This window comes from Protopterus annectens, chromosome 2.part2, assembly GCF_019279795.1.
Source record: "Protopterus annectens isolate FY-2018-M chromosome 2.part2, PAN1.0, whole genome shotgun sequence".
Lineage (NCBI taxonomy): Eukaryota > Metazoa > Chordata > Ceratodontiformes > Protopteridae > Protopterus > Protopterus annectens.
The window spans coordinates 60,895,771-60,913,842 of NC_056730.1; the positions used below are offsets into that span (position 1 = coordinate 60,895,771).

At 41.5% G+C, this 18,072-nt stretch overlaps 1 protein-coding gene across 1 annotated transcript in view; it reads right to left on the reverse strand.

Moving 5' to 3' along the window:
- The window catches only part of LOC122795920 (microtubule-associated serine/threonine-protein kinase 4-like), an 809,687-nt gene that overhangs the window by 526,076 nt on the left and 265,539 nt on the right, over positions 1-18,072 (reverse strand). Inside the window, exon 5 of the mRNA XM_044064403.1 lies at positions 3,651-3,805. Within this exon, the coding sequence (XP_043920338.1) occupies positions 3,651-3,805 (155 nt within the window). The remainder of the gene's footprint in view (positions 1-3,650; positions 3,806-18,072) is intronic.

Genomic DNA, 18,072 nt, shown 5'->3' on the forward strand with positions numbered 1-18,072 from the left:
AGGAGCTGGAAGAAGGAAAAAGGTGCTTGTGTGTGTCCATCATACATCACTCACAGGTTCATTTCCTTTTCTTCACATTACTTTTTGTGGGGAGGGATCATTTGGAACTTTTTTCTTCTGTGGGACAGGTCTAGGCATGAATATTGACAATAAGCTGACACAAGGACCATTTGAGTCAGCTGCCATCAACTCTCATTTTCATATGAAAATATAGTTCAGAACAAGCACCTTATGCTTTCTAAGTATGTCTCAGTGGTGATTCATGCTCCCATGTATTCTCACTTGGCCTGCTCAAATGAGGATGGTGATTTGGCATGGATACGACTTGAACAGTAGGGTGCACACATTCCAATCATAGCAACCCTATGTTTTGAATTATGCACTGGTTATAGCTGGATGCAAGATCAGGTTTAAAATACAGTTTTTACATATATTTTTTTAATCCTGCATAGCCTTGACTCTATTGATCTTTAAGAGCAGCTCCTGGTGGACTCATCTTGAGACTATGGATACGTTATCCTTTATACACCTCTTTGGTTCATAAAATCAAATTTCTTCTCTGATAAGGGTATGCAACTTGAAAAGTCTCCTTCCAATGATGCCTCACAAGTGTCTTGCTTAGTCCTTCATAGGCAGTTAGTAGGCATGCAGTCCCTGAGACCATTAAGCAGACTAGCCCAAATTACCTGTTGCACCAAAGCACTTTCTGGTTAAGTGACTTTGCTCAAGGTCATACAGCAGGAAAAATGAAGGATGAGGGACTCAAATCCTGTACCACAAGAAACTGTAGGGAATCAAATCCTATACCACAAGAAACTGTTTAACAGCTCATAGCCATAATCCTCTGAGGTAACTGCCCGTCAAAGAAATGTTGATTTTTACTCTCATAATTTAAATATTAGGCCTCTTAGACAGATTTTCATATGCTTTATTTATTATTATTATTTCTTAATTTTATGATCAGTGCCCAAGAGCAGGCACATGGATATCAAAATTAATGAAGTGGAGAATGCAGACATAAAACAGTATTCATTTCACATTTTGTTTGGTCATGTTCAAGAAAACTACTATTGTATAAAAAAAAGTGAATTTACCCAAACTTCAGGCCTTCGCCAACATTAAAAAGGTCAGTGGCATAACGTAGCTCATAAAGGTTGGATGGCTCTGGTTGTCTACATGTAGATATCCCTCATTCTCACAGTAATACTGTTCTTCAGAAGAAGGACTTCATCTTTAACCCTACCTGAGCCCCTATTCTATATTTCTCCTAACACTGCATCCTGTACCTGATACATACAGCACATTGTTGTTCCCCCCAGTTCCTCCTACAGATAAAAACAAAATGTCCTGCTGAGCGATTATTTGTACAACTGTTTTATGGTTCTCTGATGGTGCTCCACTGTACGATTCAGGTCCCAGGTTTCTCCCCTATCAGTACTGTTATAAAAGACCAGTATGATGACAGACACACGCACACAGACACAGACACACACAGACACACACACAACAGCTGATATCTACAGCTATGTTCATTTCATTAAATGAAACTGGTGAGATCTTTCTGATGAAACAGTCATACAAAAACTCAGATGGTATGATATAGTAGCAGACAGGTCATTTACTTGTATTGCTGCTGTCACTGACATGTGACAGTTAATAACATACTGGATAAGAAACAATATCAGCTGCCAGAAACACTGTTCCAGTACATAAGTCATAATAATAACATACACAAAATCATAACATTTGATCAGAAAAGAAAAAAAAAACTCTGAATGATTCCATTACTATTTTATAGCATTCTCCATCTTCTGTTTGGGATGGCACCTTGAATACCTTAGCTATGTTTGGCTCCTTCCACAACAGCTTACATCCTTGCAAAGTTTCTTAAGCAGCAAAGTGCATCAACAATTTCTTATGTGAAAATGTAGTAGTATTCAAACAGCAGAGTGTGTGTGTGTGTGTGTGTGTGTGTGTGTGTGTGTGTGTGTGTGTGTGTGTGTGTGTGTGTGTGTGTGTGTGTGTGTGTGTGTGTGTGTGTGTCTAACAGCAGCTATAGAGACTGTAGCTTATTGTGATCCAAAAGGTACCAAAAGCAAGAAAACAACTGAAACTATGAGCTTACAGGGACAAAGTGTTGTAACACTGAGGCTTATGTAACCAGAAACTTTCTGTGATGTGAGTGGTTTTATACCTACTTAAATGATACTAGAAACAGAAAGGCAAAAATTCTTGCAGTCCACATAGAATGCATAAAACTCCAAATATATTTGTGTGAGAGGCCTACACAAGATGAAATGTAGTAGTAGCAGGGCACAGAGTTGTAACTAGATTGATTTTTGGTCTGACTAAAAACTGATTTACAAGCCAGCTAAACTATAACAAGAAACATCAAAGCAAAATCAGCTTTCCTATTTAACAAACGTACTGGCAGCGTTCATTCTGTGTTAAGGAGAAGCATGAAATTATGTCGAGCTGTGAAGTGTGCTGTTCTTGGGATGAACAGCTCATGTCATTTCAGTGCGTGTAACAAGAAACAAATGAAGACTATTAAAAAGATGCTGTGGCCACTGTAGGTAAAATGGTGGGTAAGTAAACATGTCAAGAAATGGCCAGAACAAAAGAAACACTGAAACAGCAAAAGAATTGAACCTCAAGGTACAGTGGATCCAGTACCGTTTTACACCTCACTCTTCAATGTACAGCAGGTTTTACAAACCTATAGCAATGCCTGTGACATATTACATTTGCACATTCAGCTAATAAATATCCAATTTAACTCTATGAAAGTCATATTTCTTATTGTGTTCCTGATTATGTGACTCAGTGCATACTGTACTGCTCATTCCACCATGCTGGATATTTCTCTATAGTGAACATGTTTTCTGACCAGGGTCATAGCTGTAAAAGGTCTCAGATAATTTCACTTACCTAGACAAGGAACACCAATAATGCAGGCTTGGATGAGGTGTTACAAAAAGGGCCTTCAAACCTGGCCCCATGTACAGCTGCAACATGGAAAAAAATGAGCAGCTAAGTTTGCACTTAAATAATTTACAGTCTCTTTCTTACCTACGTCTCATGCTGTGACGATGTCCTCTGATGAAGCAGACAACTTTTTATAGTTACTTTACCAAAGAAAACATGGTGGTATTCAGTTTATGTGAACAGTAAGCACAGCATCTCCCCTCATCCAAGCTCCATGGACTTGAGTCTCCTCTTTGCTTCACATGAGATGCACTACCCTGGCTATGACCACTACAAATCCCCTGCAATGCCTTGCTGGAGGCATTATGACACGCTGTGGTAGGCATCATTTACTTTGCTTAATTAGAAATTTAACACTAAAAATGGAAATATTTTCCAAATTACAAAGGCAATAAAGTGTAAAAAATTGTAAGCACACAGTATAAAACTGCAGTGTCAATCGACAGCGACATTATAGCAGTACTCTTCTCTTTTTAGTTGTGTATAAAAATGAGCCACACATGAGCAGTGCTCAGTGGATTTACTCTAGTAATAAAAACTGAAAAGAAAACTTAGCACAGAACAGAAAAAATGGAAATGTCTTTCACACTGCTCAATAGTCTAAGAAAGACTTCTGCAGTTCAGGCTTAATAGGTTTGTTAAAAAAAAAAATGCTGACACACCTGAGACTCCTGGATCGAGGCCGCATCGGTGTGGCCCTGCACCTGTCGTCACTGGCGATGCTCTCGGTACAGAAGTGCTTGGAGAGAAAGTGCAGCTCATCCGGCGTGGGCTGGTACGGCAGCTGGTGCAGCTTTTCTTGAGAGGAACAGGATGACTGCAAACAGAAGGATACAGGATCACAGGTCGAAATTACAAAGGAGCGCAAGCCCTGAACGTCTGTGATTTCACAAGGTATGCCTAATCTAGGGGATTGCTTTTAATCATTTTATTTTAATCAGAACTTTCTGCTCATTTGCTGGGCTGATCACAGCAAACACATTCCCAAATCCCTTCCTATCAGCTGACATCTGTGGATTGTATCCATTTGTATTCCTGCCACAGCATTGTTGACAGGCCTTTATGCACTGATTTCAGACAGCTGTAGATAAATCAGCTGAGCTGGTCATATCTAATTATGACATACACTACCACAGAATTTCATTCATGGGTCAGCTAAGCTTGAACAACATGCCCCTACCTAAGCTCCCACTGTGGAGATAAAAGCTATCCAACGTGATTCCATTTTTTTCATAAATGAAATAAACATTCACACAAGGTACAGAAAAAGCCACCATCAGCACAGTAAGTACCCTTAGGACATCTAAGGTATTACGACTGCAAAAGTAGTACAGACGCTGATATAAACCTTTCAAATACTGAGAAGACACTTCAGCAAAAACTGTTGCAATTATTTAGATGACAAGACTCAGAAAAAGAGCTTAAGGCAGAAATTAATTTTCTACAGGGATCCTCTGCATGCAGTCTTTCTGCAGGTTTTACTTCTTATGTGTGCATACACATTCTGCAGGGATCACGTCCTAAAGACAAACAGCCTTTCTGCAAGTCTAACATCCTCTGTACACACACACACACACACACACACACACACACACACACACACACACACACACACACACACACACACACACACACACACACACACATCATGTAGGATCAAGCCCTATGCATTACATGGCCTTTCTGCAGGAGACATGTCCTATATGCACACACACCATGCAGGATCAAGCCCTATGCACACATTGCCTTTCTGCAGAGACATGTCCTACGTGCACACACACATCATGCAGGATCAAGCCCTATGCACACATGGCCTTTCTGCAGGAGACATGTCCTACGTGCACACAACATCATGCAGGATCAAGCCCTATGCACACATGGCCTTTCTGCAGGAGACACGTCCTATGTGCACACATACATCATGCAGGATCAAGCCCTATGCACACGTGGCCTTTCTGCAGAAGACATGTCCTACATGCACACAGACATCATGCAGGATCAAGCCCTATGCACACATGGCCTTTCTGCAGGAGGCACGTCCTATGTGCACACACACATCATGCAGGATCAAGCCCTATGTATACATGGCCTTTCTGGAGGAGACACATCCTGTGTGCACACACACATCATGCAGGATCAAGCCCTATGCACACATGGCCTTTCTGCAGGAGACATGTTCTACGTGTGCACACACATCATGCAGGATCAAGCCCTATGCACACATGGCCTTTCTGCAGGAGACACGTCCTATGTGCACACACACATCATGCAGGATCAAGCCCTATGCACATATGGCCTTTCTGCAGGAGACACGTCCTATGTGCACACACACATCATGCAGGATCAAGCCCTTTGCACACACGGCCTTTCTGCAGGAGACATGTCCTATGTGCACACACACATCATGCAGGATCAAGCCCTATGCACACATGACCTTTCTGTAGGGATCAAGTTACATGAACATACCATTATCCTGCCTGAGAAAGAGAGGACCCTGTGACTGTAGCTCAGGCAAAGCATAACAAGATGAAGCCGTACTATCCCCCTCTTTTTGTACCTCACTGGTTTTGTCTTTAAAAGATTATTTACCAACTTTGGATGGAAGACCCCCTGAGAAAGACCACCTGTTACTTGGCACACAAGGTTAAGGCTTCTAGCTTGTAGTTCCATTGGGACAGGGTTTGATTCCATCAGCCCTTAGCTGCCTACTGTACAACCCTGAACAAGTCACTTAACTAGACATCGCTTCTGGGTCGACCCTGAAAAGGGACTGCATGCCCAGCAGACCACACCTTCTGCTGTGTACTACTGTACATACAATACCCCAAGCTTACCAAGCATAGGAGTCATCAAGTGGGATTGTTGTCATCTCAGGCATCTGGTTACTTTGGGAGTTTGGGGATTGTGGGATACCAACTTTCAAATGCAAACTGAAGAACAGACAACTAAAATATGGCCCCAGAGTCAGTCACACACACAAGCAACCTCTCTCTTCAATGCAAAAGTTACTGACAGGCTGCTGTTTCTCTCATATGCAAGCAAGCAATGGTTAAGCAATTGTTTCAACCACACAATTTCAATACAATGCTGATTTCTCTTATAAAGGTTTCGGCAATTGACTGCCATTTCTCTTGCAAGCAAGCAAAGTAAAACAGCTGCAGACTCTGCTGTTTCTCATCTCATTAGACAATGCACACCCACTCTAATCAAATGCACACACACACTTCTCTACTTTAGCAAAGATTTTTTGTTTCCCTCACACATAAGATAAGTATATAAACTACCTTCACAAGCACAAAAGTGCCTGAACATAGCAGCAATGTATGCAGAAGTCACTGCTGAAGCAAAGTTACTGAACACAAAGTATCTACACCACTTCCATAGCTCATAAACTGTCCATATGTTGTGAAAGTACTTTATCTGCAAACTTGTCTAATCGGAAAACAGCAGACAAACATCTGCAATTCAAGTGTTAAGGTAGACAACAACATCTTCACCCTGAGCTGTGTCACATGTAGAGTGACCCTGATCCACAGGCCAAGCAAGGTACACCTGCCCAAAGTAAACAATGAAGTACACAGGTACCAGCAGACATGATCATGTAAATTTCTCTTCAGCTAAAACAATGCCTGCCCCCAAGAAACAAGTTTTATATAAGACCACAACCACATAAGTGACTACTCAGTGTAAGCTGAATGATTTTATCTTTCAAATTCTATTTTCACGAGGTACTGGGACATAAAGTTAGAGCATTTCTTATAATATATAAAAAATAAGTCACCCAGACCCAGTTAATTCTGCACAAATATTTCTCATTAGAAATTCTGCAAGTTTGAGAATACCTAGATATTTATAAAAATACCTTTCACATGTTCTGCTATGGCTCTCATACTTAACACTATACTGTCTGGTTACCTTAAGTAGTAAGGCCATCGTGTAACCTACCAGAATTAAACAAAGATGGTCCAGATATCAAACACGTTCATTTTAAATGTTTTTGCGGGGTGTCACCTTCACAAACTATATAATTCTGAACTCCATATTATTAGTATATGGCAAACTAAACTGCATAGTACTACTACTTCCACGTGTTATTTCAAAACAAGACACAGTAAAATGTCACACTATTTTGGCCACCATAGCCACTAACAAAGCGCAGCTAACTGTAAAAACAGAGTAGAGAGCAACAGTGACAGCTATTCACAGGACAAATGCATGACTGAAATTCAGGTTCTGGATAAAAACAAAGCAATACTCTGTATATAAGAAAACAGAAAGCACGAACAGGGTAACTATCAAACTATGGCAGAAATTAATGACTCAGCAGAACTATAGCTCCAAGGGTCCTACTTCACCACAGCTGAGTGAGTTCCAGATTAAATCTCCACTTAGAAATCGTTTCAGAAATATTAAACAGCGGTGCGTGGAAAATGTTTCAGAAATGTTAAACAGCGGTGCGTTATTTTAAAAGAAAAATGCATTCCACCAGTCTTCCATATTTTAAGTTTACTTATAGAATTCTTGAAGCGTTGCTGTCAGTAATAAAATCAATGAAACACAAAAGTATGAACTGGCAACCCACAATTACTCCGATAAACACACGACGACATCTCATTTGTTTCAATTTGTTCACTATACAAAGAAAATACAGCTATAAAGGTCACAGTGCAATAAAAAGAAAAAAAAAACAGCAGCAATAAGACTTAAGCACACACAGCACAGTATGCATAAAGCATAACGCATATACTAGATGATTCTAAAAGGCACAGAAACTAAAAGCCAAACTAAAACAGTGAGAAGTACAATGAAGTTATTTGTTTTAATTTAACACTTGTTTACTGGGAAAGTCCTACTTGGAACAAAGAAGAAGAAACCAATTTTCAGCCGAGGCCTGGGGAGAAACACTCCTGATGCATTTCTCTGTAACATGGGGGGGAACAGGAATACTCACAGAAACCCACAAGTCTACAAAATCAGCTAAGTTTATTTTTCAGACCTAAGTAAAGATAGGAATCGGGGGCATTTACACACACAGACGCATGCACACACACGCACACAGACACACACAGACACACACAGACACACACAGACACACACAGACACACACAGACACACACAGACACACACAGACACAGACAGACACACAGACACACACAGACACACACAGACACACACAGACACACACAGACAGACACACACAGACACACACAGACACACACAGACACACACAGACACACACAGACACACACAGACACACACACACTTCATTCAGAGCTAGAAGATCTTCAAGTTCTCACCATCTTAATCATGAATGCTGCTGAAAGAAAAAGAATGCCATTCCTACCAGAGTCGTTTGGTTCCTGGATAAAGAATCCATTTGAATAACTGTTTCCAAAACCCACTCGCATTTGCAGAATCCATTTGAATAACTGTTTCCCAAAACCCGCTCGCACTCGCAGATCATACCACGGGGATTGAATGACAGCCGGAAAGCCCTTGAGCTCACTGTTTCCAAAGTACTTGTTTGAATAACCCGCTCACACTCGCAGATCACAGGGAACGAATGCCAGCCGGAAATGTGCATTTGGAGCCCTTGAGTTCAATTCCGACATGCTGGTAGCCCTGACAGCGCTGACGTCATTGCGCACATGATGATGTCAACTCAAAATAAAAAAGGGGAAAATTAAAAATAAAATAAAAGGTAAAGCTGGGAAAAAGTCTGAAATGGAGGGGTGCCACTAGCGAATCGTGGCACCCCAGTATTTGGACCTCAAAACTCGGTAAAAAACGAGTTATTCGGTACGGTTGGGAGGTAAGCATCCATAAAATAAATTTTATTTATTTACTTATAAAATGTCCCTTAGAAGTGAAACTTTTAACTCAGTATGACTAACAGCAAACCAATGTGCACGGACAAGCTTACAGCAACATATCCACACATTAAACAGCACCACTACTAAATCCAAGCACAATCTAACCTAGTATAGTACCAGACCCCAGAGACCACCCAAGGAGACTTGCATATAGCCAGTCTATGACCTACAGTAGCCCACCCAAATACAGGCCCAGACAACATGAAAACGCAACTTCAAAATGTCTCCATAGCTAGCTTGGTAGATATGGGCATCCTGAGACAATATAGCAATTGTTTCAAGTTCACAGAAAAGCATTTAATGCTTAAAATAAACAAACACAGTATGAAGAGATGCCCATACCCAATTTCACTTGAAGCAAAAATCTCACATACAAAAGAGGTTGTCAAGAACACACACACTACATCCACCACACACACAGAACAAACTAAGCTGAGGCACAAAAATCTTCCCAAACTTCAAAGACCTCCTAATCTTATTAACAGTAACACCTATCTTCAGCAATCTCTAAAGTATACACCAAAAGCAACACAAACCACTACACACGCTTCTACACCTAGTGCAACCCCAATAGCACTGCCCATAAGGCAAGCAAACACATTACCCAGAACTCTCATCATAGGGGACTCGATTATATGATGCACAGATCTCCCACTCTCCAGACTGAACAAGATGATAACAGTTACTTTTCTGGATCCAGGATCTTCCAGGTTATGCAGGCACTCAATTCTCTACATCACAGGTACAAGTATGATTATATCATAGTCCATACGGGAGTTAAAGACCTGAGAGGTACTTCCTTGGACTATTTGAAGATAGACATTGCTGATCTCTCTGAATGTGTCTCAGGCATGTATGTGCCTTGCATTGAACAGCATTCTACCCTCACCAAGGATGACACTGTAGTATGAACAAAAGATAATTTACTTCAACAACTGGTATAGTTTCTGGTGCCTTTTCCAAAAGGATTCAAAATTTGTCAGCGTGGGAGAACATGGTTAACGGACCCCATTGCTTTGCAAAGGATGGTCTGCACCTGTCTCCTCTAGGCTTTTTAATATTGGCTAAATCTTTATCTAACCCCTTAGAGATTTTTTAGGAAATGCCAAAATGATAAACCTAATGGGATAGCGAACAACCAAAGAAACTTAAAAGGTGTTGCGGCTAAATGCTAGGAGCGTAAACAAGGAACTCCACATCCTAATTTTGGAGAATATAGATATTTGTGCCATTACAGAGATATTGTTTAAATCCATGGGAAGTACTCCAGCAGTGTAAGGTTGCAGTACCTCTTGCCCATTTAGAACATCAGCTGCCCAGACAAGGACAAAAGGTGGACGGGTCTCAATCTACATTAGCCAGAAGCATGGCTCTGGTTAAACAGGACAATGTCTTTGGACATATCTACATGCAAATCACCATAGACAAAGTCTCATACCATATCCTAGCAAGCTGTAGGTCACCCTCTATATCCCTAGAATCCCATGGCTTGTACCTAGACCTACTGGAGACACTTACCATTAAACCAAATACTCTCTTCATGGGAGACTTTAATCTTCTATAGACTGGGAAACATACACTGCCTCATACTCACAGGCATGATTACTGGACTTTATTAACACAAATATCCTTGAACAGACAGTGTGCAAGCCACCATAGTTTCAAACATACTGGACTTGGTACTCACCAACCTCCTCAGTGGTGAGGTCAAACCACAAAGCTGTCTCCTTCGAAATAAAAATCAAATTGATAACCCTAGAAAACCCTAAGAATTAGAAGTATTGCAAAGCAAACTACACCCTATTACTCAAACGTTTATCAAAATTCAATGCTTATCTGAACCCCAACTTCACAACAACCTATGCAGAACTGTTCTCACAGACCCTGTATAACCATGTAAATGGTTGCATAGAGGTTGCTGTTTCTACTAGAAGGCCAAAACAAACCGCACTGGTGGAATCCCAACCATAATAGGGTATATAACCAAAGGAAAAAAAAGAGACAGCTAAAATCAGGAACAGTGACTCCCATAATGATAGGAGCTATTTAAACTAAACAGGAAACTAAGAGGACAAAGTCCAACAAAGCCAATTACAAGGTGAGGATAGCCTGTAAGAGCAAAAAATTACCTCAAAGCCTTCTACAGCTATGTCAGAAACCTCAAAAGACAGCACAAATCAGTCTTCCGAATTGGTGGTCAATGGTGCCAGCTTCACTGAGAAGAGCGACATACGAAATTTGCTAGCTGATAAATTCAGCTCAAAGTTCACCCACCAATCCCCCCTGCTGTTCCCCATGAAATACCTACTAGCATACCCTCCCAACTGACAACAGGAAGAAGGTGCTAGCGGCATTCACTAAGGCAAAAAACACAGCTGCAATGGGCCCAGACAATATCCCGGGATGCCTCTTAAATGCCTGTTAAATAGCTGGAAACATAACCTATCATAACCAATTGAGTCACATTTCAACTATAACCTCAAAACAGGCCTTGCACTACTAGAATGGAAGACTGCAACGGTTATCCTACTTAACAAGGATAGACTATCAACTGACCCTGGAAACTACAAACCTACTAGTCCGACTAGTTTAATATGCAAAGTAATGAAACAAATTGTCATGGTAATAATCAACAAAGGCACCCTTCTGACACTAGATCCAACACAGTTTGGCTTTGTCAAGGGAAGATCATGCCTATTAAACCTGGTGGACGACTTCTGGAAGGTCACCACGTTAGTGGATTAGGGAGAACCTACCTGGACCTGGCTAACATGTCAGACACAAGACTCCACTCAGGTACAGCTGATAAACTCACCCCTACATAACTCACGGGATTACCAGCTGGCTCAAATACAGGACCCAGGAATTCAGGATTGGTGAGACCATCTCCACTAAGAGATCAGTCACCAGTGGAGTACCTCAGGGCTCGCTGTTGGGACCGTTCCTATTTGACATCTACTTCTCAGAAGTAAAGGTTAATGTTAAGAGCCTTTGGTTGACCAAGTAGCCAGATGACTGCAAACTGGGAGCTATCTTAGATTGCTCCCATGATACAAATATCTTACAACAAAGGTCTAACACAGAAAAATGACTGGTGCCAAAATCATGGACTAAAACTCAATGTGAAGAAATGCATTATAGGATCTTTTGGGAAAAATGATGCCCAGACTAATTATTCAATCGAGAAAGCAAGAATCGACTCAGTAGTCAGAGATCTGGGAACATATGTAGGTAGTAATCTGTTCTTTGACCAACATGTGACCAAAGTAGTAAGAAAATCCTCCCATGTCACCCAACTTATATGTAAGGGCATAGCATCCATGTTCAAGGAAGTCATAGTAACACTTCATCCCTTATCAGACCCCTCATTGAGAATAATTCTCCCATCTGTGTGTACCCGACCAAACATATGCAATAGTTGGAACATTCACAAAGGTTCCTTACCAAGATAATCCAGGGTATAAAGACATTGTTGTATACAGATTGCCTTAATGCCCTATCTCTATAATCTGTCCCCTACAGGTTACTGAGTAGCGGTCTGACCTGGCATACAAGGCATCCTCGGATCCAGCTCTGATGGACCTTTTGCACAGCCACAAAATGAACAGTATCTAAACCACTAAATCCAAGGAATTAAATTTTGCTTGTAACATAAGTAAAAACATGTTGGCGTGATAGATGTGCATCTCAGAGGATGCTAATGCACTTGAACAGACTCCCCATCCATGTGAAGCAGGGCCCACTCCTAACCTTATTTAAGTGGAACCTTGACCAATGGATGGCAAATCACAACTTCACCCCATCTCTGGTCCCCATGTCTCTGATAGGCAGAGGCAGGCAGTAATGCCCAATCTAACACACCCCACAACATGACCTCTAGAAACTTCCCAAATAAAATACCCTTGTTAATAAACACCCATGATGCACATAGGACACAAGTGGGCTGGATTGCACAGCTAGGCTTATAAAGTCCCTGGTGGTTGTTAGCCTAGTATATAACTATCAACCTATGAACTATAAATGTATGAGATGATTCCTTACCATATACACTGTCATATGATAATATTTTTGGTGAGGAAAATAGATGTCTTTGTGTTTTAGTTTAAATTTCCGGATGGTCACATACAATACCCTATAACCCACATGACAACATAGGAAATAGACTGTAGGAAAAAAACAAAAAGCATGTGTTAATGCAACCCAGACACTTCAGTTCTTGTAGTTCTATCTAGGCTTCAATACTTTAGATCTAAGTGTTGTCCCAGAAAACCAGCGACTCCATACTGAAAGAAGATTGCCTTGATTTAGCACATTATATTACAGGAAATTCAACATATATAAAATGTCGTCACATATGAAACTGGATTTGAGGTTCCTGGACAATATTTTTATTCTTTGGAATGGTCCTTTAGGGCTAATCTATGATTCCATTGATTATATCAATGGCTGTACCAATGTTTTAAAATGTAGTTATTCATTTCATTCAAAACAAATTACTTGGATATCTCCATTTCTAAGACCAAAGGAGGCTTTGAATCTGTTATATACAGAAAACCTACCTTTGCTAACATGTATTTGCACTTTAGTAGCTGTCACCCCCTTTCATTATAAGAGACATTTAATAAAAGGGCAATTTGTGAGAATTACCAGGATGACCTACAAACAAGACAGATTTTTTAGGGAGGCCAATGTTTTAGATGAGATGCTTTTGGAGAGATATTATCGCACAAAATGGTGAAGACCATCAAAAAAGAGGTTCTTGAAGGATGGAGACACAAATAAACATTACTGGGACATGGACTTGTTAAATATTTTACAAATAAAGACTACAAAATATACTACTACAAATCACCAGGAATTCAAAAGAGCTTTTCTCCTACCTTATAGTACTGGTATGGTCAAGGCTGGAAACGTGGTCATTAAGAACTGGACCATCTTACATTCTACTACTCTGTGCATCAGTTTATCAATCACCCTCTCCGGAACTTTCATGCAATGTGACAAGAGTTTGATGGCTCTGAAATGCCCACAGTTGTGGATGTCCCCTTTGTTCTTGTACACTCTCACTAGTGTGTTTATTCTCTAGTCATCTGGGATATGCCTTTCCATCCACACTCCTATGAGTACCCTCAGGAGCCATTTCTCCCTATATCACCCAGCATCTTTATCATACCTGCTGTCATGTTATCTGAGCCTGCTGTGTTCCCTGACTTCACTTTCCTTAGTGCTGTTCTTACTTCTTCTAAGGTGGGCTCCTCCTCTTCTTTCATCCTAGGCTGTGTCTGGAGCAGTACAGTTTCTGTGGAGTTTTCTTCATTTAGAAGATGCTGTAAGTACTCCTATCTGCCTTTGATGTCCTGTGGACTGGTGAGCAGGTTGCTGCTGGCATCCCTTATGAAGGGTGTCTGACTATCTTCTTTACCCTTCTCTCTTTGCCTTGCAACCTGATATAGTTTTTTTGTGCCACTTACTGAGTCACTTTCCAGAAGTTGGCAGAGTGCCTCTGATGCCCTGTTCTTTGCTACTGTAACTCTTTTCTTAGCTTCTTCGTTGACCAACCAGTATTCCTCCCTATCCTGGTCAGTCTTTTCTATCTCCCATTTTTTCATGCACTCTGATAATTTCCACCAACAGCTTTCCTTGTGTACCTTATTTCCATACCTGGCTCGGCCACATATCACTTCTGTAGTCCTCACACATGGTGTTTTGAGGTTGTGCCATTCTTCTTCAACTCCACCTATTTCCTTCTCTTCTAGTGGTGCTACAGCCCAGAGTTATGTCTTGAACTGCTGTACTTTCCCTCCAGTCAGCTTCCAGGTCTTCAGTCTGCTCTCTGTTGACTTAAATCCTTCTCTGATCATTGCTCGTAGTTGGCTGTCGCAACCAGTGGTTTATGCTGTGGGATGACTGTTTCACTGGGGCTGACATTGCAATCATTGATTCTACCCCACTTTTCTTTGTTTACTAACAGGAAGTCTAACTGAGTTGCATGCTGGCCACTCTTTTATGTGATATTGTGACTGTCTCTCATTCTGAACCATGTTTTGGCTACTATCAAGCCATTTGCCAGACAAGTCCAGAATGGCCTCTCCTCCTTTATTCCTGTTGCCCCATCCATGTGGGCCCAGACAGCCCCCATATCCTGTTCCGTCCATCCTGATATCTGCATTCAAGTCCCCCGTTATCAACACCAATTCATGTTGTCCTAACTTATCTAGTAGGTCCTACACAACTGCTGTCTGAATGCACTCTTTTCCTCACTATCACAAACCTGCTGGGGACATAGGCTGACATTATGAATATTGCCCTATGATTACAGTGGAGTCTGACTGCCGTGAGTCTGTCACTAATTCTGATGATATCCCTTACTGCCTTCTGAAGCCTCTCTCACACAACAATTCCCATAACATTTCTAGGCTATCCTCCTCCTGAGTACTAGGCTCTGGAATCCCAAGCCAACTGACTTTGCTGCACTACCCTCCCATCTTGTTTCCTGGATACACAGGATGTCCTTCCTCCTTGTATCTTCATGAAATACACTTCCAAGCTATGTCCGGTCAGTGAACCTACATTAAGCGTAGCAACTCTCAGTTCATGCTGGTTTTATGTCCATCTTTCACTCAACAGAGCTATCCCAGGAAACTCAGGCTGCACAACTAGACACAGGCCAGACAGTAGCATATTGACCTAGGGCTGCTGGGGCGGGCACACACTGGCCAAAAGGGGCACATACATCCCTCCCACCATTAGCATGGGTCCCTGGTATAGGTTGGAGTCCTCAATCAACTTATCACCAGCAAATACCCATTCTCATTTGGTGACAATAGTCGACCACCAAATCACCTAGAGCCATATTTTACACCACTGAGTGGCTTGCCATGCCACAGTGCACAGTCTGTGATCGGTGTTCGCCTCTCTTGAGGCTCTATGCACCACAGTAGATGGCCATAGTGGTTGCTCTGCCCACAGTTCTACTCATTGGTGAGTTTGAGATGGAAGCAGTCAGTGTGTTTTTCTGAGGTGGGAGGAATCTCACAGAGACACAGGGAGAAAGTACAGTTGTTTAAAATCTTACCATAGTGGCAGATGTGTTTCTCTTCACTTTTGCATATTCATAACATTAGAGATCCCCTGTCAAGAGTGGCCTGACATTCAGCCAGTACAACTAAGCCTTTAGGTTGCTTTAAGGTACACCATACATCACATATATGCTCCTTGTGTAGCAAAGGGCATAAAGGTGACATCTGGATGTACCATCCTCAGAACTGGCAGCCCCAGCAGGAATGCCAGTCCAAGGAAAAAGAAAAGGTAACCAGTGTATCCAGGAGGAAAATGGACCAGGGGGAGGAGGGAGTGAATGCTACAATAGTAAAGGGAAGGATATCTACCACTATGGTAAGATATTACACAACTGTACTATGTCATTCCATTTCACTGTTGCAGCATTTATAACATGAGGGAGAGTGCAAAACTCAGAAGGAATGGTGGGAGGAGGAAGGACCAGCAGAGCCCTCTAGGAAGCCATAGAGGATGGTCCTAGCAAATCCAGCTCTAGCTTTGGAGATTCCATCCGACTTGTAGTGCTTGGTAAATGCATGCACAGAAGTCCAAGTAGCTGCCTCAAGAATGCAGTTTGTATCCAAACCCTATAAAAAAGCACCAGAAGAAGCCACAACCCTAGCAGAATGAGACTTAAGAGAATAAGAAAGTCTCTTACCATGAAAGGAATGACAAAAAGAAATAGCTTCCGAGATCAAAAAAGAAGCAGTTTGCTTGGACACAGTTAATCCTATGGACATACAATGAAAGGAAACAAAGAGTTGATCAGATTTCCTAATAGTCTTACCCAAAATCTGAGTTATCTATGCACACCCAGTGTGTGCAGCACCATCGCACTGGCAGATTTCAGAGAAAGGAAAAAAGTGGGCAAATGAATAGACTAATTAAGGGACAAACTCATTCATCACGATAGGCATAAAAGAAGGATTAGTATACAAGGACACCCTTATGAAACACCAAAAAAGGAGGACACGCCATAAAGACCTGAAGCTCAAACGTCCATCTGGCAAAGTAAGAGGTAACAAAAGTACAGTCTTCCAAGAGCAATGTCGCACAAAAGCTGAAGCTGCAGGCTCAAAAGGAGCCAGACAAAAAAAAAAAAAAAAAAAAAAGGAGCCGGAGTCAATTTTTCCAAAACAAAATTAAGATCCCAGGGAGGAGAAACAGGATTCATGGGAGGCCTAATATGAAGGACACATTTAAGGAATTGTTTAGCTTCAAATCTTGAAGCTAAAGGAGGAGACAAAGGCAGACAAGTAGAAATAGTTGAAAAGTGGGCCTTAACAGAAGAATAAGCCAACCCAACATTGAACAATTCACACAGATAAGAGAGAACCAAAAAAAAAAAATCCACAGAAAGTGGATCCAGGTTATGAGAAAGACACCAAACAGAAAACCTCTTCCATTTGGACAAGTAGGATTTCCTAATATTGGGCTTCCTGGCCTCCTGCATGTCTCCAAGAAAAAAGGCGACTACTTGGAATCAAGATCCTATCACCCAGGGTCAGCTGAAGAGTGGACAAGGGGGGACTGATGGTAGATCCCTTGTATGAATAGATCCACCCTGTGAGGTAACTTGTGATGACTGCCCTTGGCTAAATGCAGAAAAAGATGGAACCAATGCTGTCTCAGTCAAAAGCGGGTCAGTAGCAAGATTTTGGGAGCATCCTGCTGAATTCTGAACATGACTTTTGGAATGAGGGGAAGGGAGGGAAGCATAAAGAAACACCCCCTTCCAAGAAAAAGATAGGGCATCCACCTTCCAAACCAGAGCACCTGAGACTCTGGCATAAAATAGAGAAAGTTGTCTGTTCATATAAGGAAGGAAAAGAGATCTATTTAATGAGTACCTCTCTGGTGGACAATGTCCAGAAACACATCACTGTGAAGCATCCATTTGTGGGATTGCATTAAGAACCTGCTCTGAGTGTCTGCCACAATGTTTTGACCTGAAGGAATGTAAACTGCATGAAGATTCACTTGATACCGGACCACAAGATCCCACACTAAGGAGTGACAACTGGCAAAGAAGATATCTTGTTCCCCGCTGTTTGTTTATATACCACATCACTGAGGTATTGTCTGTAAATACCTCGAGATGCTCTGGGGAGAAAAGAGGATGAAAAGCCTGAAGCACCAGCAGAAGACCTCT